At 41.6% G+C, this 22,820-nt stretch overlaps 2 protein-coding genes across 2 annotated transcripts; both read left to right on the top strand.

Annotated features, from left to right (window-relative positions):
* Nucleotides 1-488: 488 nt before the first annotated feature.
* On the top strand, nt 489-12,832 carry LOC147854963 (39S ribosomal protein). The gene is made up of 2 exons (XM_087330895.1): nt 489-894; nt 12,565-12,832. The coding sequence occupies exons 1-2, from the start codon at nt 535-537 to the stop codon at nt 12,589-12,591; spliced, it is 387 nt and encodes a 128-aa protein (XP_087187021.1). The 5' UTR covers nt 489-534; the 3' UTR covers nt 12,592-12,832.
* A 5,641-nt stretch (nt 12,833-18,473) lies between these two features.
* On the top strand, nt 18,474-21,548 carry LOC147854962 (pentatricopeptide repeat-containing protein At1g18900-like). The gene has a single exon (XM_087330956.1). It carries the CDS (start codon nt 18,659-18,661, stop codon nt 21,470-21,472), a length of 2,814 nt encoding a protein of 937 aa, XP_087187082.1. The 5' UTR covers nt 18,474-18,658; the 3' UTR covers nt 21,473-21,548.
* The last annotated feature ends 1,272 nt before the right edge of the window (nt 21,549-22,820 follow it).

Genomic DNA, 22,820 nt, shown 5'->3' with positions numbered 1-22,820 from the left:
TCCCAAGGACAATGCCACTAATATTCTACTAACTCATCATTGTATCATCACACATCATTCCTCATTCATCACCATTCAATCACCAATGTCATCATTCATCATTCAATCACCACTGTCATCATTCATTAGTCCTCATTCATCACCATTCATTCCTCATCACTATCATCACCATTCATTCCTAGTCATCGCCACTGTTCATTCATCATTAGTGTCGATTCCTCCTTTATGAGAGTTGACGAGGGGCGTAATTCCTGCATGGCTCTTCTTGACAAGTTCCGGCATGGCCACGTATGCACTCAGGGTACCGATCCGCGCCGGTTTCAGACTTGTCGGGAGCCGATTCGGGGCCCCGATGATTTATTTCTTCATAAAACCCTGCAAGCAAATCTAAAACCTTCTCTCCCTTCTTCCTTCTGTTATTTTTTACCTTCTACTAGCCTTCTTCTTCTTCTTTCTTCTTTCTTCTTTCTTCATTCTTCTTCTGCTTCTTTCTTCTGTTCTTCTGTTCTTCATTCTTCTGTCTTCTTTATCATCATGTTGAAGCAGCTGAAGAAGGTGAAGATCGAATTCAATGCCTTCGACGCCCGCTCCTCCTCTGCACTCGAGTTCCTCGCGCAGTGCAACTCCAAGAAATCCAAGTCCAGCAACCCTAAGTGCCAGATCTCCGTCAAGCGCCGCACCGACAACACTCCCCCCCTCGTCTCTGTCACGTACAGCAATGGTAAAGAAGCCACTCTCGATGGGTCGAAGCTCAGCGCTCAAGACATCCGTAAATCCATCCTTAAGCAGTCTGAAGCCATTGAGACTGAGGAGATGTTCAAAGAAGCTGGAATCCCGTGGCCTGTCATCATCCCTCTCGAAGAAGTTGAACTTGCCAAGACTCTGCCCTTCCGTGTAAGACGTTATAGCCTTTGATTTTCAATCTAAATTTATTTGATCTGCTCTTTCTATGTAAGTTCAATGCCATGTTTTATTGTATTGATTTGATTTAGTTCTTTTTTATTTAATCACTAGGTCACTAAATAAAAGTTTTTTTTACACAATGCTTTGATCACCTTGTTTGCGAATTGCTCAGCAGTATTGAGATGCATTGGAAGTTCTTATTTGCTCTCCAAAACCATGGATTTAAATGCCATAATGGAGTTTTTGGCATACTTTGTAGTAGAATTGAGATTCCCATGAGTTTGTTACACATTTATTTTTAGAATCAAGAATCAGCATAATTATCCTGTAATTTGTAATTCATATGTTTAAGTGCTCCTGGAATTGACCACAAGCTTTTGCGAGGGTCGGTGTCATGAACTCATGAGACACTCCCGTATCCACCATCGCTTGACACAACGACCATTGATTAGAGCACTAACATAAAGTAATGAATGCTCACTCTTTACCTCACGAACCACACACAAACGCTTGATGTGGCCCATGGTTTGGTTGTTTGCGTCATCATCTGAAGCCTTGACAAGCGAGTGGAGTTGGCCCTTGACTGGACAATCTCTTGCAAAATGCTTGCCTTGGCAAATGAAGCCTCAAGCTTCCTTCCCATGGTAGCATCCATGGGCTTGAAGGGATTCACATTCGTAGTCTTCTTGGGAGGAAACTCCTTTGCAACATTTTTGCCATAGTTGAATTAGAAGTCGCCTTCTTAACTGGACAAGCATTGTTTGTCGTCAAATTTGGAGGTGCGCTCTTTTCTTTTGCCTTTGACATCAAGAAGCCACCTTGAGAGTGCCAATCGGTGAGTTGCGTCATACGCGGCTGCAAGAGTTGTCACATTTTGTTGGCGGAGCTCGTTTTGAGCCCACTCCTTCAACTGGTTTGTAAATGCAAAGAAACAATCGTGTTCTCCCATGGAGCGAATTTGTAACATAGAGCACGAAAAGATTTAATATAATCCTTGATATGGCCCGTGTGACGAAGTAGGTCAAGTTGTTGTCGAGCCTTCCACTTGGAATTAGAGGGAAGAAATTGTTTATTGAGATCTTCTTTCAATTCTTCCCATGTATTCACGGGCATGGGTCCCGACCACGTATTCACGCTATCATTGATGAAGTTGTGCCACCATATCTTAGCATCTCCGACCAAGAAGGTGGAGCAATGGAAGACACGATCCGCCTCGTTGAGGATACGGGTGGCTAGGAAGACTTGCTCGCAATCCCAAATGAAGTTCTCTAAAACTTGGGCATCTTGAACTCCATTGTAACTTTCAAGTTCACGAGGCTTCACACGTGGAGCTTGGTCAGCACGTTGGCCCACTTCTTTTCCTGCATCATTCTCGGCATTAGACTCTTTGGCAAGTAGGCGCAGCAACTCTGCATTGGTGTCGGTGAGGCGAGTACTAAGGTCCCCGACTGTAGTGATAAGATTGTTGGCTTCACTTTCGAGTAAGGCAACTCTCGTCTCGACTTCCTTAACGCGTAGACGGAGGTTTCGAGGAGGATTTATAAGAACCTCCTCCGAGGCCGATGACACATTCGTCGGGTTAGAAGTAACGGAGGCATTAGGAGCCGCTTTCATGGTTGGTGCATTCATATTTTTTAGCACAACCATTACTAGATTTCGTACTTCAAGAAGGCTATTTAAAAGAACACTACCGTTGAATTCATGATTCCCATAAGTTGCAAGTGTAATCATAGGGATTTCATGGGACCAATCCGATCGACGATCCACCCTTATCTCAAAATTTTGGTCGTGTTACATGGGATCAGAGCAAACTTGCTACGATTACGCTAGCGACTTGCGGGAATCGTGAATTCGAAGGTAGTGTTCTTTTAAATAGCCTTCTTGAAGTACTAATTCTAGTAATGGTTGTGATAGAAAATATGAATGCACCAACCATGGAAGCGGCTCCCAATGCCTCCGCTACTTCCAACTCGACGAATGTGTCGTCGGCCTCGGAGGAGGTTCCTATAAATCCTCCCCGAAACCTTCGTCTACGCGTTAAGGAAGTCGAGACGAGAGTTGCCTTACTCGAAAGTGAAGCCAACAATCTTATCACTATGATCGGGGACCTTAGTACTCGCCTCACCGACACCAATGATGCGCCTACTTGTCAAAGAGTCTCGTGCCGAGAATGATGTGGGAAAAGAAGTGGGCCGACGTGCTGACCAAGCTCCACGTGTAAAGCCTCGTGAACCCAAAAGTTACAATGGAGTTCGAGATGCCCAAGTTTTAGAGAACCTCATTTAGGATTGCGAGCAATTCTTCCTAGCCACCCTTATCCTCAATGAGGTGGACAATGTCTTCCCTTGTTTCACCTTCTTGATCGGGGATGCTAAGCTATGGTGGTGCAACTTCATCGATGATAGCATTGAACGAAAAGGTCCCGTGAATATGTGGGAAGAATTGAAGGAAGCCCTCAACAAACAATTTTTTCCTTCTAATTCCGAGGGGAAGGCTCGACAACAACTTGACCTACTTCGTCACACGGGCCATATCAAGGATTATATTAAATCCTTTCGTGCCCTTATGTTACAAATCCGCTCTATGGGAGAACAATATCGTTTCTTTACATTTACAAATTAGTTGCATTTCTTTGTTGACAAAATGTAACAACTCTTGCGGCCGCCTATGAAGTGGTGGATTGTCTCACCGATTGGCATTCTCAAGGTGGCTCCTCCGATGTCAAAGGCAAAGAAAAGAGGGGTCCTCCAAATTTGAGGGCTTCTAATTCACAAGGAGGTGGATTTCGCCCCCCCCCCTGTAACACCACCGAAATTTTGCGATAAGGGTGGATCGCCGATTGGATTCGAACTCGCGTGTCTACGTTTTTTTTTACTAAGGGAAAATATAATTAAGAGAGAGAACTTGGATATCTTGAACCTCCGCCCAACCACCCTCTGTCCAACTTATATACAAGATCCTCCTTTTCTCTCATAAGTTTTCCCATATAGTACATAAGTACCTTACATCCGTCATAATGGTATTTAATAGAAGTCGTTAGGGAGATTCCCTTCTTCCACATAGGTAGTTGACTTCATTTAAAGGTTATTCAAATGCTTAGGGAGATTCCCTTTCCCCACTTAGGTACTTGAGTACTATGTTATTAAATGCACTAGATATGACATTCCCCATGTGCACCTTACCTTGGGAATGGTACATGTACCATAAGCCCATGCTCACACCTTGAGTCATGGGTGTCTTCTCCATCTATCGAGAAGACTTAGAAGCCCATGACTCTTACCTCGAGTCATGGGCGCCTTCTCTATCCGTCGAGAAAGGCCCTCACCTCAATCCGTCGAGGTGGGGTGTTGTGGTTCCAATCATGGAACCCCTCAACACATCGGATGTGTTACAATTCCCCCCTTTGAAGAAGGTGTCCCCTCTTCATTTTAAAAGGGTGATGGGAGTTGCATGCATTAATCACATCTTCAAATTGCCACAAGGTCGCACCTTGTTGCCACGAGTTCTCTTTCGTGGGTTTGCCTTTCCATTGGCAATAGTAGAGCCTATTAGGCCCATTTTGGTTTGGTCGATCCCGATGACGAAGGATGACCTCCAAGACGTAGTCGCTACCTTTGTCAATCACCGAAGCGGGACCCCTTCGAACCGCCATTTCCTCATGGTTTTCATCCATGGAGTTCCTCTTGAGCAAGGAAATGTGGAACATCGGATGCACACCCATGTGTTCCGGTAGCTTGACTTTGTAAGTCAAAGGAGATAATTTCTCGATGATGGGAAAGGGACCATCGTACCGTCGAGCATGCTTTGGAGTGATACCCTTTGGAAGAATAAATTGTTCGCTATCCAACTTGACGAACACTAAGTCACCCACTTCATATTCTTCATGCCTACGTTTGAGGTCAGCATATTTCTTGTACCGAGCTTGAGCCTTCTCCATAGCCTCCTTAGCTTGCTTGAGGCGAGTGGACCACCTATTCATTGTGATGTTGGCACTTGGAACAATGTTAGCTAAGGGTAATGGCATAAGGTCTCCGGGAGACAAAGGTTGGAACCCATAATTGAGTTCAAAGGGACTAAATCTCGTGGAATCTTGCTTGTGGAGGTTGTAGGAGAACTCCGCTATGTCAAGGTATTGGGACCAATCCTTTTGATCCAAGTTAACATAATGGCGAAGGTAATCCTCCAATATTTGATTAGTCCTCTCCGTTTGACCATCCGTCTGTGGGTGATAGGAACTACTAAACTTGAGGTTAGTACCCATCAAAGCAAAAAGTGTGGACCAAAATTTACCGGTGAAGCGGCTATCACGATCGCTAATAATCTCTCTTGGGAGACTGTGGTATTTGAATACATTAGCAAAGAAAAGTTTCGCCACATACTTGGCATTCGCAGGGCTTTCATAGGCCACAAAGTGAGCATACTTCGTAAGTCGATCCACGACAACGAAGATACCCGTGTAGTTTTGGCTCTCCGGCAAGCTTATTATGAAGTCCATGCTAAGGGATTCCCATGGTTGATTCGGGATGCTTAAGGGTTGAAGCAATCCTGCGGGCTTGCATCTTTCGGCTTTGTCTTGTTGGCACACTTGGCATCCTCTCACATAGGCTTGAACTTCTTGGTCCATGTGTGGCCAAAAGTACCTACGAGTCAACATTTCCATGGTTTTATCCCCACCGTGGTGTCCGACCCACAATGTGTCATGACACTCATACATTACTTCTTTCCTCACTACTTGAGGTACATAGAGTCTTTGTTGCTTGAAGTAGATCACCCCATCTTTGAGAGATAGGTGGGTCACCTTTTCACCATTAGCAAACGAACGAAGACACTTTTGTGCATATTCATCACCATGATATGAACTCTTGAGGGTTGGCAACATATTAGTATCAACCACCACATGCATGACCGCCAAATGGGCCCTTCGACTAAGAGCATCGGCTACCACATTTTGCTTTTTGGGCTTGTACTTGAGGTCGAAATCATAACCGGCAAGGAAGTTTTGCCATCGAGCTTGCTTTGCGGTGAGTTTTGGTTGTGAAGCAAAGTACGTTGATGTGATGTTATCCGTGTGGACGGTGAAGTGCCTCCCCATCAAGTAATGCCTCCATGTACGAAGACAATGGACGATGGCCGCCATCTCCTTCTCATGGGTGGGGTATCGCGTCTCCCGATCCATGAGCCTCTTGCTCTCAAACGCCACCGGCCTTCCTTCTTGCATGAGCACTCCACCCATGGCATAATCGGATGCATCGGTATGAAGCTCAAAGGGCTTGTCAAAGTCGGGTAGCGCCAAGCATGGCGTCGTGCACAATGCCTCTTTTAAGGCATCAAAAGCACAAGCACACTTGTCACACCAAAACCACTTTTTCCCACTTTTAGTAAGGTTAGAAAGAGGAGTAGAGAGTCGAGCAAAACCATCAATAAACACACAATAGAAGGAAGCCAAACCAAGGAAAGAATGGACATCCGTTACCGAACGCGGGGTAGGCTATTCCTTGATTGCATGAAGCTTTTCCTCTTTGGGTTGTAGCTCACCACGAGCTATTTTGAAGCCGAGGAAGTACACTACTTCCACACCAAAGTCGCATTTGGATTTCTTCACGTAGAGATGGTTCTCCCTTAATCTTTGGAGAGCCATCTCAACATCCTTCAAGTGTTGGTCCCAAGTAGGGCTAAAGACAAGCAAGTCGTCGAGGTAGACCACAATGCATTTGTTGAGCTCCGGTCCAAACACTTGATTCATGAGTGTACTAAAGGTTGCTACGGCATTGGTTAAGCCCATCGACATTACGAGCCACTCATATGAGCCATATCGTGTTCGCATGGCGGTTTTCTCCACATCACCTTCGGCAATCCTCACTTGATAGTATCCCGAACAAAGATCCATCTTGGTGAAGTACCGCGCCTTCCCTAGTTGGTCGAACATCTCTCGAAGGTTGGGGAGAGGGTAGCAATTCTTGATGGTGAGCTTGTTCAATGCTCGATAATCGACGCACATTCTCAAGCTTCCATCCTTCTTCTTGACGAAGAGCACCGGGGCACCATAAGGAGATCTAGAAGGGCGTATGAATCCCGCCTCTACTAGCACATTAAGTTGATGCTTTAATTCCGCATTCTTGGCAACGCTTAAGCGATAAGGACTCTTCATGGGAGGAGTGCATCCCGACACCACCTCGATGCGATGATCAACCTCTCTTTTTGGAGGCAACTCCTTTGGTAAAGCGTTGGGCATGACATCTTGAAACCTATCTAACAAAACCATCATGTTAGGATGAATGCCCTTTACGGGCATGGCATGACCGGGATCATTAGTATCCTTAAATATAGCGTCTACCATAAGGCAACCCTTTCGGGCTACCTTCTTGAGTTGCATGGAGGAGCGAATTTTTGGGAGGGGGTTAGGGCAAGAAGAGGAAGCTTTTACAACATGAAGTTTATCTTGCAAAAATAGAACTTGCTCACCAAAAGGGTAGGGTAGTGCGCGCGCCAATCTCGCCCAAGATTGACCTAAAACCACATCAAAATCATCCATCTCGACGATGCTAAATTCAACGCGCACGGTCACCTCTCCAATAGTAACCACAACATTAGGAGAAATCTGCCCCACTTGCTCCTCCTTTCCGTTGACGGTCTTCCAAGTGCCCTTGGAATTCACCTCCATACGTAGCCCACACGCTTTGGCGAGGGTCGGTGTCATGAATTCGTGAGACGCACCCGTATCCACCATCGCTTGACACAAACGACCATTGATTAGAGCACTAACATAAAGTAATGAATGCTCACTCTTTACCTCACGAACCGCACACAAACACTTGATGTGCCCCATGGTTCGATCCTTCACGTCGTCATCCGAAGCCTTAACAAGTGAGTGGAGTTGGCCTTTGAAAGGGCAATCTCTTGCGAAATGGTCACCTTGGCAAATGAAACATTCAAGCTTCCTTTTCACGGCAACATCCTTAGGCTTGAAGGAATTCACATTCGTGGTCTTCGCGGAAGGAAACTTTTTTGCAACATTTTGGCCATTGATGGGGGGTCGAGATCCACCTCCATGAGAATTATAAGCCACCTTCTTGAAGGGACGAGTATTGTGTGCCTTCAAATTTGGAGGACCCCTCTTTTCTTTGTCTTTGCCATCGGAGGAGCCACCTTGAGAATGCCAATCAGTGAGGCGATCCGCCGCTTCATAAGCGGCCGCAAGAGTTATATTTTGTCAGCGTAGCTCGTTTTGGGCCCACTCTTTCAATCGGTTGGTAAACGCAAAGAAACGATCTTCTTCTCCCATGGAGCGGATTTGTAACATAAGAGCCCGGAAGGATTTAATATAATCCCTGATATGGCCCGTGTGACGAAGTAGATCAAGTTGTTGGCGAGCCTTCCACTCGGAATTAGAAGGAAGAAATTGCTTATTGAGAACTTCCTTCAATTCTTCCCACGTATTCACGGGCATGGGACCCTTTTGTCGAATGCTATCATCCACGAAGTTGCGCCACCATAGTTTAGCATCCCCGGCTAAGAAGGTTGAGCAATGGAAGACTCGGTCCGCCTCGTTGAGGATATGGGCGGCTAGGAAGAATTGCTCGCAATCCCAAATGAAATTCTCCAAAATTTGGGCATCTCGAGCTCCATTGTAGCTTTCGGGTTCACGAGGCTTCACACGTGGGGATTCGTCGGCGCATCGAGCCGCTTCTTTTCGCGCGTCATTCTCGGCACGAGACTCTTTAGCAAGTAGACGCACCAATTCCGAATTCGGGTCGGCGAGGCGAGCACTAAGGTCCCCGACCATAGTAATAAGATTGTCGGCTTCACTTTCAAGTAAGGCAACTCTTGTCTCGAGTTCCTTAACACGTAGACGGAGGTTTCGGGGAGAATTTATAGGAACCTCCTCCGAAGCCGACGACACATTCGCCAGGTTGGAAGTAACGGAGGCATTAGGAGCCGCTTCCATGGTTCGTGCATCCATATTTTCTAGCACAACCATTCTAGATTTAGTACGTCAAGAAAGCTATTTGAAAGAATACTACCTTAAGATTCACGATTCCCACAAGCCGTAAGCGTAGTTCTAGCGAGTTGGCTCTGATACCATGTAACACCACCGAAATTTCGCGATAAGGGTGGATCGCTTATCGGATTCGAACTCGCGTGTCTACGTTTTTTTTGACTAAGGGAAAATATAATTAAGAGAGAGAACTTGGATATCTTGAACCTCCGCCCAACCACCCTCTGTTCCAACTTATATACAAGATCCTCCTTTTCTCTCATAAGTTTTCCCATATAGTACATAAGTACCTTACATCCGTCATAATGGTATTTAATAGAAGTCGTTAGGGAGATTCCCTTCTTCCACATAGGTAGTTGACTTCATTTAAAGGTTATTCAAATGCTTAGGGAGATTCCCTTTCCCCACTTAGGTACTTAAGTACTATGGTATTAAATGCACTATATGTCACATTCCCCATGTGCACCTTACCTTGGGAATGGTACATGTACCATAAGCCCATGCTCATACCTTGAGTCATGGGTGTCTTCTCCATCTATCGAGAAGTCTTAGAAGCCCATGACTCTTACCTCGAGTCATGGGCGCCTTCTCTATCCGTTGAGAAAGGCCCTCACCTCAATTCGTTGTAACACATCCGATGTGTTGAGGGGTTCCATGATTGGAACCACAACACCCCACCTCGACGGATTGAGGTGAGGGCCTTTCTCGACAGATAGAGAAGGCGCTCATGACTCGAGGTAAGAGTCATGGGCTTCTAAGTCTTCTCGATAGATGGAGAAGACACCCATGACTCAAGGTGTGAGTGAGCATGGGCTTATGGTACATGTACCATTCCCAAGGTAAGGTGCACATGGGGAATGTCATATCTAGTGCATTTAATACCATAGTACTCAAGTACCTAAGTGGGGAAAGGGAATCTCCCTAAGCATTTGAATAACCTTTAAATGAAGTCAACTACCTATGTGGAAGAAGGGAATCTCCCTAACGACTTCTATTAAATACCATTATGATGGATGTAAGGTACTTATGTACTATATGGGAAAACTTATGAGAGAAAAGGAGGATCTTGTATATAAGTTGGACAGGGGGTGGTTGGGCGGAGGTTCAAGATATCCAAGTTCTCTCTCTTAATTATATTTTCCCTTAGTCAAAAAAAACGTAGACACGCGAGTTCGAATCCAATCGGCAATCCACCCTTATCGCAAAATTTGGCAAAAATGTTGCAAAGGAGTTTCCTCCCGAGAAGACTACGAATGTGAATTCCTTCAAGCCCAAGGATGCTACCATTATATTTTCCCTTAGTCAAAAAAAACGTAGACACGCGAGTTCGAATCCAATCGGCAATCCACCCTTATCGCAAAATTTGGCAAAAATGTTGCAAAGGAGTTTCCTCCCGAGAAGACTACGAATGTGAATTCCTTCAAGCCCAAGGATGCTACCATGAAAAGGAAGCTTGAGTGCTTCATTTGCCAAGGTGACCATTTTGCAAGAGATTGCCCCTTCAAGGGCCAACTCCACTCGCTTGTCAAGGCTTTGGACGACGACACGAACAACCAAACCATGGGCCACATCAAGCATTTGTGTGTGGTTTGTGAGGTAAAGTGTGAGCACTCATTACTTTATGTGGATGTGCATCCGGTGTTCCACATTTCCTTGCTCTAGAGGAGCTACTTGAATGAAAACCATGAGGAAATGGCAGTTCGAAGGGGTCTTGCTTTGGTGATTGACAAAGGTAGCGACTTTGTCTTGGAGGCCATCCTTTGTCATCGGGATTGACCTAACCAAAATGGGCCTAATAGACTCTACCTTTGCCAATGGAAAGGCAAACCCGCGGAAGAGAATTCGTTGTAACCTTGTGGCAATTTGAAGATATGGTTAATGCATATAATTCCCGTCACCCTTTTAAGACGAAGAGGGGACGCCTTCTTCAAAGGGGGAATCATAACACATCCAATGTGTTGAGGGGTTCCGTGATTGGAACCACAACACACCACCTCGACGGATTGAGGTGAGGGCCTTTCTCGACGGTTAGAGAAGGTGCCCATGATTGGGGATAAGAGTCATGGGCTTCTAAGTCTTCTCGATGGATGGAGAAGACACCCATGACTCAAGGTGTGAGTCATGGGCTTGTGGCATGTGTACCATTGCCAAAGTGCAATGTGAGGGATAGAATCTCTCTAGAGTACACTCAATAATCTAATACCTATGTGAGAGATGGAATCTCTCGAGAGTGCACTCAATAATCTAATATCTATATGAGGATGGAATCTCTGTAGAGCGCACTCAATAATCGAATGAGGGATGGAACCTCGGGACTAACAAGAGAATGAAGAGGGATCTTCTGTTTAAGCTGGACAGTGGGTAGTTGGGCGGGGGGTCAACGGATCCACATTCTCTCTTGTTGCCATTGATTCCTGTAGACGAGGAGCGTCAACATGCGAGTCCGAACCGATCGGCGGTCCACCCTTATTTCAAAATTTTGGTGGTGTTACATGTGAGGGATGGAATCTCTCTAGAGTGCACTCACTACCATAAGCTACTCATGTACCATACGGGGGGACTGACAAGAGAATGAAGAGGGATCTTCTATTTAAGCTGGATAGAGGGTGGTTGGGTGGGGGGATTAGTGGATCCACATTCTCTCTTGTAGTCATTGATTCCTGTAGACGAGGAGCGTCGATACGCAAGTCCGAACCGATTGGTGATCCACCCGTATCACAAAATTTCGGTGGTGTTACAATGCGTAACCCAACAATGAGAGTGGGAGTTCCATGCCTAAGGAATAAATACAGCACTATCATGATTGATCATTTGTTGACCAAGTTGTATGCACCAATTCTTGAGCATTAATGGAGAAAGTGGGTGGACTTTGGAATCAGGGGTTTGAGTTCAGTTACACTCTAGTCATTGGAGGACATTCTCTACCCTGGATTATGACTGCAAAGGATGGCGGAACACATAGGAGGATGTACTCTAGCTTTTTAGATTTTCACATTGATCCTCTGTGAGAGTGTTCCCTCTAAAGATGTACTAAAAAAGCCAAAAAAGTAATAACTTCACATTAACTTCTAAAGACGGGTCCTGTGAAGTTATTACTTTTAATTTGATGTTCGTTCATTCACATAGTTTTCTCTTTGATGAATAAAATAAATCTACCTTTTACCATACACCTCTTTAATCACTTACTGTTTTTGTTCATATACCTTTTACTATGACTCTTTAAGATGGCCATCCATAAATGTTAAAGTGACATTGTATTTGAATCATGTATTATCATGAACTCCTTCACGCATGGGAACTTATTATAACAATCACAAGAGAAATAATATGGTGCAGACAGCAGCAAGCTCAGGTTATAAAGTCTTGTGTTTTTCGTACATTTATCAGTAGTTTCCTGTGTCATACCATTATTTCTTAATATATGTGTTTTATTTAAGTTCTTTTAGGACTGTGATTAAGTGAATCTATCAATGAAGCACATTACATTGATGCATCAAGATCCCAAGGATAGTGAGTTTAATCGACAAATCAATTCCCACCCGTCTCCTTCTTTTACTGTATTGCCAAGTGGATTTGGTTTCAGAAGGCATGCAGAATTTCAATATATGGTATTCATTTTACTGATGTATTGACATTGAATCCTTTTTTATGATTTTCTAATGCAGGTTGTAAAGGAGATCATTCGAAAGTAGTGGGAAATTCCAATGCATATCATATGGTATTGTAGGTCTCTTTACTTACAAATATGATGCTAATATACCTGAGGTGAGATGAATCAGGCCACAAAAAACACACCTTAAAGTGTAGTTTGCTTTTTACAAGTTCCTCATTAATTAGATTATTGTATTTTTGTCTACTTCAAAATTGTCCAGTGCTAGATAATTTTTATCTAGATGTATGAAGTTAATACAATAAATTTCTTGCCATTTTCAATGATAACATAACAAACCTTCATCACCAATGTTAAGAGTTTCCCTGCATATGAGTCATCCTTGAAATTAAAATGTGGTGGAGGGTATTTATTTGGCCAATTCAACAACCTTACTCTCAGAAGGTAGAATATGGTTTGCCGTTTGAGGCTTTTTTGTAGCAAATTTGTATGATTGAGACCCATGTAGCATGTTCAAGTGAGATTAAGCAATCAACTTTTGAGAATGATTTATGCACTATCTAATGTCTCACAATTAGAGATTCTCATCCCCAGTGTAGACTGTAGAAGGAAGCACTACTGAAGGGAGTGAAGGCTTGGTTCATTTACAGAACAAATGAGGAATGGCAGATTTTGTTTATTGTTAGGCCTTCATTGCCATTTTGTTGCTACCTTTGATGATGGCTCTTCAATAAAACAACTTGGTTAGAGGTAAATTAAATTAATGTGATGGCAGTTTGTAATGCTGCCAGATCCAATTTCCCTTGAAGTCAAGCAACTTGGGAACATGACTTTGGGATACTTCATAGGGATTTATTTTTTCAACACTATTACTGGTGGGAAACCTTCTTATCCAATTTTCCTTGTATCGTTATTGATGTCTTGGGATACTTCATAGGGAATGTTTTTCAAAGTATGGGAGACCTGAAGGTGAGATAAAAACCCACAAGGTTTGATAGAGATTTATTTTTGTTCCTTATTGATGACTTTTGAATTTGTACTAATGGGACTTGCAAGAGTAACTCGATTATTGTGTTAAAATGATACCCCAAAAAGTGCCATATTGCTGAGTAAAAATTTACATTATTAGGATGTGAAGGTTACATGAATCCAATAAGCAACATCAGTAAGCAAACTAAATGCGTTAATTTTTCACAAAGAAAACCAGATGCTACCCTTGAAATGGGTATTTGTTGACGCAATAAAATGAGTTCTAATTGTGAAGGCAAACATTGTCAGTGGAATTGACTTTGTAATGTGTTTCATGATGTTCTTGAGAACATTTCCATTGAAACCTTACCTTAAATTATAGAAATGGATTTGATAACTATGAGCTCAGTTAGAATGTAGCTTAGTCAGGTTTAACCAAGATTTAACAATCAGATCTAAAAATTTGTTCAATGGTTGTGTAGTAACTTGACTATTGTATAGTTTATCAATTGTTTCCATATTTACAAGGTCCAACTTCTTCTGTTCTAGGATTTTTGATGGATTATTACCTATTATGCTTGTTTTTGTTAATGGGATAGTGCCCTTCACAAAAAAATTAGTGCTCAATGGAAGTCCAAAACCACATGAGGATGAGATATGGTAAGATAAGTTTTTTTGACATCCGAAAAAGGCCAATGTTGACCCTTGGAACATAACTACACAACTTTTCTTGATGTGTGTCTCCTCCATGAGATGGGATGCTCATGCTTCAATGCACCAAAAGTCTAAACATGCAAATAATTAGTACTCATATGAGCTCAAACTTCCAGTTATCAACCCTTCTTAATATGTTGTCAATGGTCATAGCTTTCATGAATGTTTATATATGCCAAGCATGTAAAAAACAAGTGATATTCATCCTCTACTTGATCTTCATGCACACCTTACATGCCTATATATTTGACGCATTTTTTAAGCTAGAATTCACTACCTACCTTGTGTGATCAAGTGCAAAGGAGCATTAGAGCTTTGCTAGAGTTAATACTCACATTGGTAATGAGATAAGTTCAAACATAGAAAATACAAAGTCAATAGGTTTCACCATGACAATTGTTTTTCTTTTATATAATTTAGGGATTAATATTTGACATCTTGTAAATTGTTTTCATATGGAGCACAATTTCATGTTCTAAGGCCAATCAGCCAAGTAATCAAGCCTCCATTTCCTAACTTTAATATTGTCTCTAAGCTCCTCCATTCAACATGAAGCAAAACCCTCAAAGCAAATTCTACTTTGATGCATCTTGACTCTATCCTCTAGACACCTAATACTCGTGGATCTTCTTAATGGAGACAAATTAAAACCCTATAAGGAAATATCAATTCCAAAAACATGTTGAAATAGAGGTGTCCAAATTCCAAAGGAGAACATGTATAGATGTGTCCAATGTATTCCATTATATTGTGTTGTTTAGAACTTTTTTGTTGAAAAACAAGTCAGGAGAACTCACATATATGGAGAAAAAATGGCTCCTTGCTTATTTGCTTTGGATCTGCAATAGGTCTCCAGCAACAACTGTGGGAACATATGAGTTTGCTAAGAGTTCTCAACACTAGACCACAAAAATGCTATTTGAATTTCATAAAGTTAATGTCATCCCTTTGCTATAAACTTAATGAATATCAAATCATCGTAAATAAGGGACAATGCAGCATTGTTGCCCTTACCAAGATGTGGCAATAAACAAAAACAATGTAATTTAGCACCATATTAATGCAGAATCACTTCCTTCAAAGCATAATTAGGAACACGATTAACCAATTCGTTGTGTTTATAGTCAATTTAATAATGCCATCCTAATTTCATAAACGACCAAATCCCCATCCCTCTATTATAAACTTATTGAATATCAAATCATCGTACATAAGGGACAAATAAAGCGTTGTTGTCTCTTACCAAGACGTGGCAATAAACAAACATTGTGTAATTTAGCACCCTTTTGATGCAAAATCACTTCCTTCAAAGAATATAATTAGGAACATGATTAACGAGCTATTGGTGTTTATGGTAGTTTTTATTAGTGAATGACGCGTTGAACATGGGTTACTCCTATGCTATTAAGGATGACTAGGAGGGGGCTTGGTCTTCCAGAGCTTTCTTCTTCTTCTTCTTCTTCTTTTCTAGGAGAGCAAGCGATGTGGAAGGACCGACTGACAAGGGGGAAAGGGAAGAGTTGGCAAGAGGAAGAGACTGGAGCCGGACAAAAAATGAATTGTGTTTCATTCATTCATGCATCCATCCATCCATCCACACATTCATTCAAGCATCCATCCAAGAAGAGATTGGGGACAGACAAAGAATGAACTTTGTTTCGTGCATCCATCCATCCACGCATCCCTCCATCCATACACACATCCATCCATCTACGCATTCATTCAAGCATCCATCCACACATCCATCCATCCACGCATTCATTCAAACATCCATCCAAGAAGAGATTAAGGACAGACAAAGAATGAACTTTGTTTCATGCATCCACGCACCCATCCATCCATCCACGCATTCATTCAAACATCCATCCAAGAAGAGATTAAGCACAGACAAAGAATGAACTTTGTTTCATGCATCCACGCACCCATCCATCCATCCACGCATTCATTCAAACATCCATCCAAGAAGAGATTAAGGACAGACAAAGAATGAACTTTGTTTCATGCATCCACGCACCCATTCATCCATCCATCCATCCACGCATTCATTCAAACATCCATCTAAGAAGAGATTGGGGACAACAAAGAATGAACTTTGTTTCATGCATCCATCCATCCACACATCCATCAATCCATCCATGCATCCACACACAACCATACACACATACATCCATCCATAGATACACACATCCATCCATCTGTGCACCCATCCATCCATCCATACACACATCCATCCATACATCCACACACCCATCCATCCATCCACGCACCCATCCACGTATCCATTCACCCATCTAGGCATCCATTCATGCTTGTATTTGTTTCATCCATCCATCCATCCATCCATCCATCCATTCAATCCATTCATTCTTGTGTGTGTGTGTTGTAACTTGTGTCAGAAAGAGAGAAAGAAAGAGGAATGAAGAAAAGAAACACAGACAAAGGAGAAAAATTAGGGCACAAAAACAAACATCGCCCACAAAAAAAGTAAAGAGAAAAGAGAAGGACGTCTTCCTTCCTCTCTCAGACACGCGCACAGACGAAAGGAATCCAAAAAAAGAAGACCTCTTGCGTCTCGCCTCTGATGAGCGGACGCAGAGGTCTCTTACAACAGAAGCTATGGCATCTTCAATCTGCCGTGGAGAAGAGACAGATGAAGTATGATCTTCACCGTCTCTCTTCATCAGCTCTTCTGAGAAAAAAAAAAAACAGGATTTGAGCTCTGCTTTTTCCGCTCTTTTGCTTCGTTAGCAGGAATCAGGTGCTCTTCCTCACTTCCCTTCAATGTAGGTTTTGGGTCTGTTTTCTGCGTCATTTTTTGCAACATGGAGTGGGGTTTTATCGTTATTTCTTTTTACTTTCACTATTTACCGGTTTTATTTTCTGGCTCTACACATGTTCTACCGCTGCTTACTACCTTCTTCGTCAGTTCTTTAGAAAACAACAAGATCTTTGTCTGTTTTTTCCCTGCTCTATCTTCGTCAGACCCTCCTCTCACTTTTCAGTACTGTTTTTGGCCTCATTTTTCCTTCTGTATGTGTGGAAAAGTGTTGTGGTTTTATTTTTCTTGCCATATTGTAGTGACATTGTTTTTGTTACGGCAATTTCCTCTTCCTGAAACCCCATTTTTTCTTTATACAGTAAAGGGTTGTTTTTGAAGTTCGCTTTATTTGCAGTATCGTGACATTTTTAGAGATTTTGTTCTATAAATGAATTTTTAGTGCTTTTGCTATCGCAATTGGCCCTTCATGAAACTACAGCTATAATACATTTTGCACTTCTGTGTTAAGTTTCAAGATTCCTGTTAAATTTCTTGATGGGATTATGTTATTCTGTGCTTTTACTATGGCAATGAGCATATTGTGGACTCAAACCTCCAATTGAGTCCAGTCCAGTAGAAACATGACATGTTTATTATCCAAATGAGGAGTTATGAATCCTACAATGCAATTCAATATATATAGAGTACTTGTAACGTGTGGGATGTCTAAGTAGAAACGATAATGATAGAAAGAGAGTTTTAATTGCAGGAATATCAGATGATTTTACTCAACTAGTTGAAAATTTGTCATTCGATACAGATAATTAAGAACCTCATATGTTCACTTAAAGTGAGACTCTTTGCTTTAATAGAAAAGGTGTGTTAAGGACAATGGTTATAAAATTAATGAAACCTAAAATAAAGAAAACACCTGATAGGTAGAGACTAGAAGTGGCTAAATCAAGAGCTCCTCCGGTATGACTGGTTATACTACTCAGAGGGGGATAGCACATATGTTAAATAGCCTCAGGTTGTGTTTTTCTAATGCTATACGCCATATGTCTCTGTATGGATCGGACTGTACCTTTATCTATCATTCTCTCATGAAGCCTTTCCTCCAGAGAATCCCTCAGGTCTACTCAAACTTCTGCCAATTATTGACCGGAGCTTCAGCTCTAGTGATTTCATGCGAATTGCTTTAGAAGAGCTAACTTGTACCAAGCAGAGTTTGATTGACATCTTGGTCTCTCACTCTCTCTTGATTAATATCAATTCCTAAACATAAGCTTTTCGACTCCTAGTATAGATTCTTGTCTATAGATAACTGCATGTTGTGGGTTGATAACCCTGATGAATCATATAAGAACTCAGCTGAAAAAAGTTTCTGTCATTTATCTTATTATTCATCTATTAGTAAAGTTCTCCACCTTATTACCTGGTTTAACCTCCATTGTTTTAGTTGTTTCTGAAATCTAGTTAGCCTAACTACTCTTTGCTTGTTACCTGTCGGTTTTATTAGCGTCAACATCTCAAGGGTTATCTAATGCTTTGCAGAGGGATCCTTGCCGAAGAAACAAATGTTTGTGTCCCAAAATCACATGGCTGCTAATAGAAAAGCAAATTATTACATATCTGAAGTGGAAATTGTCTGAGCTTCTAGTTTCCTCTTCAGAGTGCTGTTATAGTTGCTCTTATGTTGTGAAGGATCATGCTCCGACCAAAGCAAATTGTTCCCTTGTACAATAGTACCAGAGCATGGCTAGCAGCAGGTCCTTGTAAGAGCCCATCTGCTGATGAAGGTCATGAGGAAGAATCAAAAGATGTTAATCTTGGAAGAGTTAGAAGGGAAAATCTCATTTTGCATAGGGCTGCCTTTAGAATTTCAAATGAAAGTCATTGCAATAGTGTTCCAGAAAAGATTAATTCTTTTGAGAAGCCATTACCCAATGTACATAAACTTGGTTTGACATGTGATGTTAGTCAGAAGGCTCATGTTCTGCATGGTACTATTGTCAATGGATTTGCCGATATTAAGACTCATAATAAAGTTTCAGAGTCGGGATCTAAAGGTGATATGGGATCCAGCAGCTCATCATGTACACAACAAAATGTGAAGAAGCCAATATCAACATCCGGTGTGCATGATGAGATATCAAGAGAAGAATTAAAGAATGGTGATGGTAAACAAGAACATTTGGAGTGTCTTGACAATGTAACCAAGGTGGGTCGTACCACTGTCGAAAGATTATCTGACATCCAGAACACTGTTAAAGCAAACGAGAAGACTACAGCTGTGGTGGCAGACAATGAGCAGTCTTTTACATCAAACACTTCCAATCAGAAAGAGAGGGAAAATTCTGATGTGAAAGAGCCTGGCCTTATTCATCAAAAACCTTCAGAAAGTAATAGAATATGTACTAACTCTGGCTTCAAAGATGCAAGAGAATATTTTACATCCTGTGAGCATGATGAGCCACAAAGGCAAAATTCTAATGTGCTCAATCTCCTTAACAATGGATTGAATAGCCTGAAATTAGATGGGGAAGTTGTAGTGGCACAGACAACTTTTAATGTAAAATCCTCAACATTTTTGGGAAGTTGTAAGGAAGTGACTCGACCTCTGGTTCTTCCTTCTCAGATTGAACAATGTCATGACATGACCAACGCATCTAATGACTTCACTGGGGCCAATAGTTTACTAGAAATTTCTGAATGTGACTCAACTCTCCACAAGTTTTCAAGGCGTGGAGAACGAAGAAGAGGGAGCAAATGGAAGGCTAATACTTCTAACTGCAGTAGACAAGGAAAAGCTAGACATAAATCTCATAATAATGGAAGAGCAATTGTCGAACGTGTTTGTAACATATTGGAAAAGTTAGGTTGGGGTCTGGATACTGAAGTAGCACTTTCTTCTCTCAGCAAAAAATTAAGTCCCTATCATGTAAATGAAGTACTGAAGTCCCTAGATGATAGCTCTGTAGCTTTGATATTCTTCAACTGGGTTAGAAACCAGGGAGGTTACAAACATGATGTGCATACATATACCACAATGGTGGGCATCTTAGGACGGGCTCGAAGGTTTGATGCTGTTTGTGAATTACTGGAAGACATGGCAAGGGATGGATGTAAACCTAGTGTGGTAACATTCAACAGATTGATACATTGCTATGGGAGGGCAAACCAGATGGTAGAAGCACTTGAGATATTTCACCACATGAAGCTTGTTGGGTGCATTCCTGATAAGGTTACCTATTGTACTCTCATTGATTTGCATGCCAAGGCTGGATCCCTTGATGTGGCTATGGACATGTATAAGCAGATGCAACAGGCTGGTTTACAGCCTGACACATTTACATACAGTGTTATTATTAATTGCCTGGGCAAAGCTGGTGAATTGTCAGCTGCCCAGAAAATTCTTAATGAAATGATTGCTAAAGGATGTATTCCTAATATAGTCACTTATAACATTCTCATTGATCTGCATGCTAAATCAGCAAATTATGATATGGCATTGAAACTCTATAATGATATGCAAAAGGCTGGTTTTCTTCCTGACCAGGTAACATATAGCATAGTAATGGAGGTTTTGGGGCATATTGGTCAGCTGGAAGAGGTTGAAAATGTTTTCTGTGATATGCAAAAAGCAGGTTGGGCCCCGGATACCACTGTTTATGGCCTTTTAGTGGATATCTGGGGCAAGGCAGGGAATCTGGAGAAGGCTTGTGGATGGTTCAACGTTATGCTAGACTCTGGAGTTAGACCAAATGTTCCTACTTGTAACTCATTGCTTGGTGCTTATTTGAGGGAAAACTTGTATGATAACGTCAGAAAGCTGCTTTATGATATGAAGGCCCAAGGCATGGTACCCTCACTTCAGACTTATACTCTCCTTCTAAGCAGCTATACAATGTCGGGAAGGACAGCTAGTGATGGTGAAAATATATGGAATATTATGGCTAGCATGGACCATCCTGCACATTTCTTCTTATGCTCCCTACCTGGATCGAATAAGAAGGATACTAAGGACCACATCATCCAGTTTTTTGAAACAATCTCTTGCAATGAGCAAGAGAGTAAGAGAAGTTTCACTGATGCTGCAATCAGTTTTCTCCATAATGTGAACATGAAAGCGGAAGCCGCAGCTGTGTGGGAGGTGGCTTCTGAGAAGCAAATCTATCCAAAAACAGTTACACAAAAGGCTGCCAAGTATTGGGCTATCAATTTGCACACAATGTCTATAGGTACTGCTGTAGTCGCACTGTCAAGAACGTTATCTAATTTGAAAGAAGGAATGATTGCCACCGGAGTGGTGCCGGAACGAATTGATATTATAACTGGATGGGGACGTAGAAGCAGAGTTACAGGCTCCTCACTAATCAAACAAGCAGTGGAAGAGATTTTGAAGGCGGTGAGCTCTCCTTTCCGTGTGGAGAGTAGAAACTCAGGTTGTTTTGTTGGGATAGGGCATCCCCTTGCTGTTTGGCTTTATGAATCTGACATGGAGCAGATGCATTTAATCTAAATGTTTGTAAAGTTTCTCCTGGTGACTGCGCACATAGTTGTACATCATCAATGAAAATGTCTGTGCATTGCATTTTGATCGGTGTGCAATTTCTTGTTTTCTTTCAATAATGCTTGTACAAATCATGAATTTCATTAACATATGTTTGCGATTGGAGATTTGTGTAGTCATTTCTCACTGCTGTGTTAATGAATCGAATCAGATGAAAGATCCTGACTTGCCTTATGAACTGGAGAGGTGATGCCATGTAGTGGAACATTTATCTGCAACAGTTTATATATGAACTAAATGGTATATACTGCTAATTGATCAACATCCTCTACTATTATGTTTTCCTGAACGTCAGTACAAATTCTGTTGGAAGGATGATTTTCATTAAGAGCATGTCAAAGGATGAAGCCATTACTGGGCTCAACACTAACATTGAAAGTATTTGAAGTCTACTTAGGTAAGTCAAGATTTTGTTTCCAGTCCAAAATGACTTTTTGTAGAACATTTGATGAAACAAATTGGGGACAACAATTAAAAAATTTATACAACACAGAAATCTTACAAAATTGTACATAGGTACAGTTTCTGAAAATATTTTCATTTATACAATAAAATGAGTGACATGTAAAAATCTTGCAAAATTGTACACAGGTAGGGTAAACTTGCTCAGATATTTTCGTTTATACAATAAGACCAGTTAAATGCAAAAACCTTGGGAAATTATATCCACAGGTACATGGTTTCCCAGCATCAAGCATATTTTTTGAGAATACTCGTCAGTATTACTCATTCCATCATGATATGTCCTTTACTTTTGTGCTACACAATTATGACTGATTTGTATAGATAGTTGCAATTTTGCTAACATGGACTTCCTATTGGCTTCTCAACACCTTCATACGTCAATGGACATGATTTTTGACATGGGCCCAAATTTTAGGAAGTATAATGGTATAATTGTCTGATTCAGTTTCCAGTGTGTTAAAAGCACAAATACCTTAAACTTGTAAGTATAATGGTAGAAATAATCTCAGAGGTATGGCCACTGACCTTGATCAGCTAACTGGCTTTCTAGAGGCAAAGAGCTGAAAATAAGGCCTTCCTGAAGGAAGCAGCCGTTGGTCAAATTGGATAAGCCTTAAAAGGACAATGGCCACCTATTCTACATGTCACAGATAACCTCTTCTCCATGTCATTCAATGCATGTAAGGCCATACACTTGTGGGTTTTATAGACTTCAATTATATTTTCCCACAGCTGAAATTTTCTTTATAAGAACAAACATCTTATGTGTCTTCCACATGCATTGCGCTTTTTAATTTAATCTTATGAAGGAGAGATCGAAGACTGCCCTTTG

The sequence above is a fragment of the Azolla caroliniana genome, unplaced genomic scaffold (assembly GCF_043228905.1).
Source record: "Azolla caroliniana isolate FFs.n. ecotype wild unplaced genomic scaffold, voAzoCaro1.0.p SCAF_15, whole genome shotgun sequence".
Taxonomy (NCBI): Eukaryota; Viridiplantae; Streptophyta; class Polypodiopsida; order Salviniales; family Salviniaceae; genus Azolla; species Azolla caroliniana.
This window is presented reverse-complemented; position numbering and strand designations above follow the sequence as displayed.

What these genes read in the sequence shown, in the direction of transcription:
- LOC147854963 (XM_087330895.1), top strand. Translation starts at nt 535, where the DNA reads ATGTTGAAGCAGCTGAAGAAGGTGAAGATCGAATTCAATGCCTTCGAC. An exon ending in CCAAGACTCTGCCCTTCCGT is followed by an intron (nt 895 to 12,564) that starts GTAAGACGTTAT and finishes TTTCTAATGCAG; the next exon opens with GTTGTAAAGGAGATCATTCG.
- LOC147854962 (XM_087330956.1), top strand. Translation starts at nt 18,659, where the DNA reads ATGCTCCGACCAAAGCAAATTGTTCCCTTGTACAATAGTACCAGAGCA.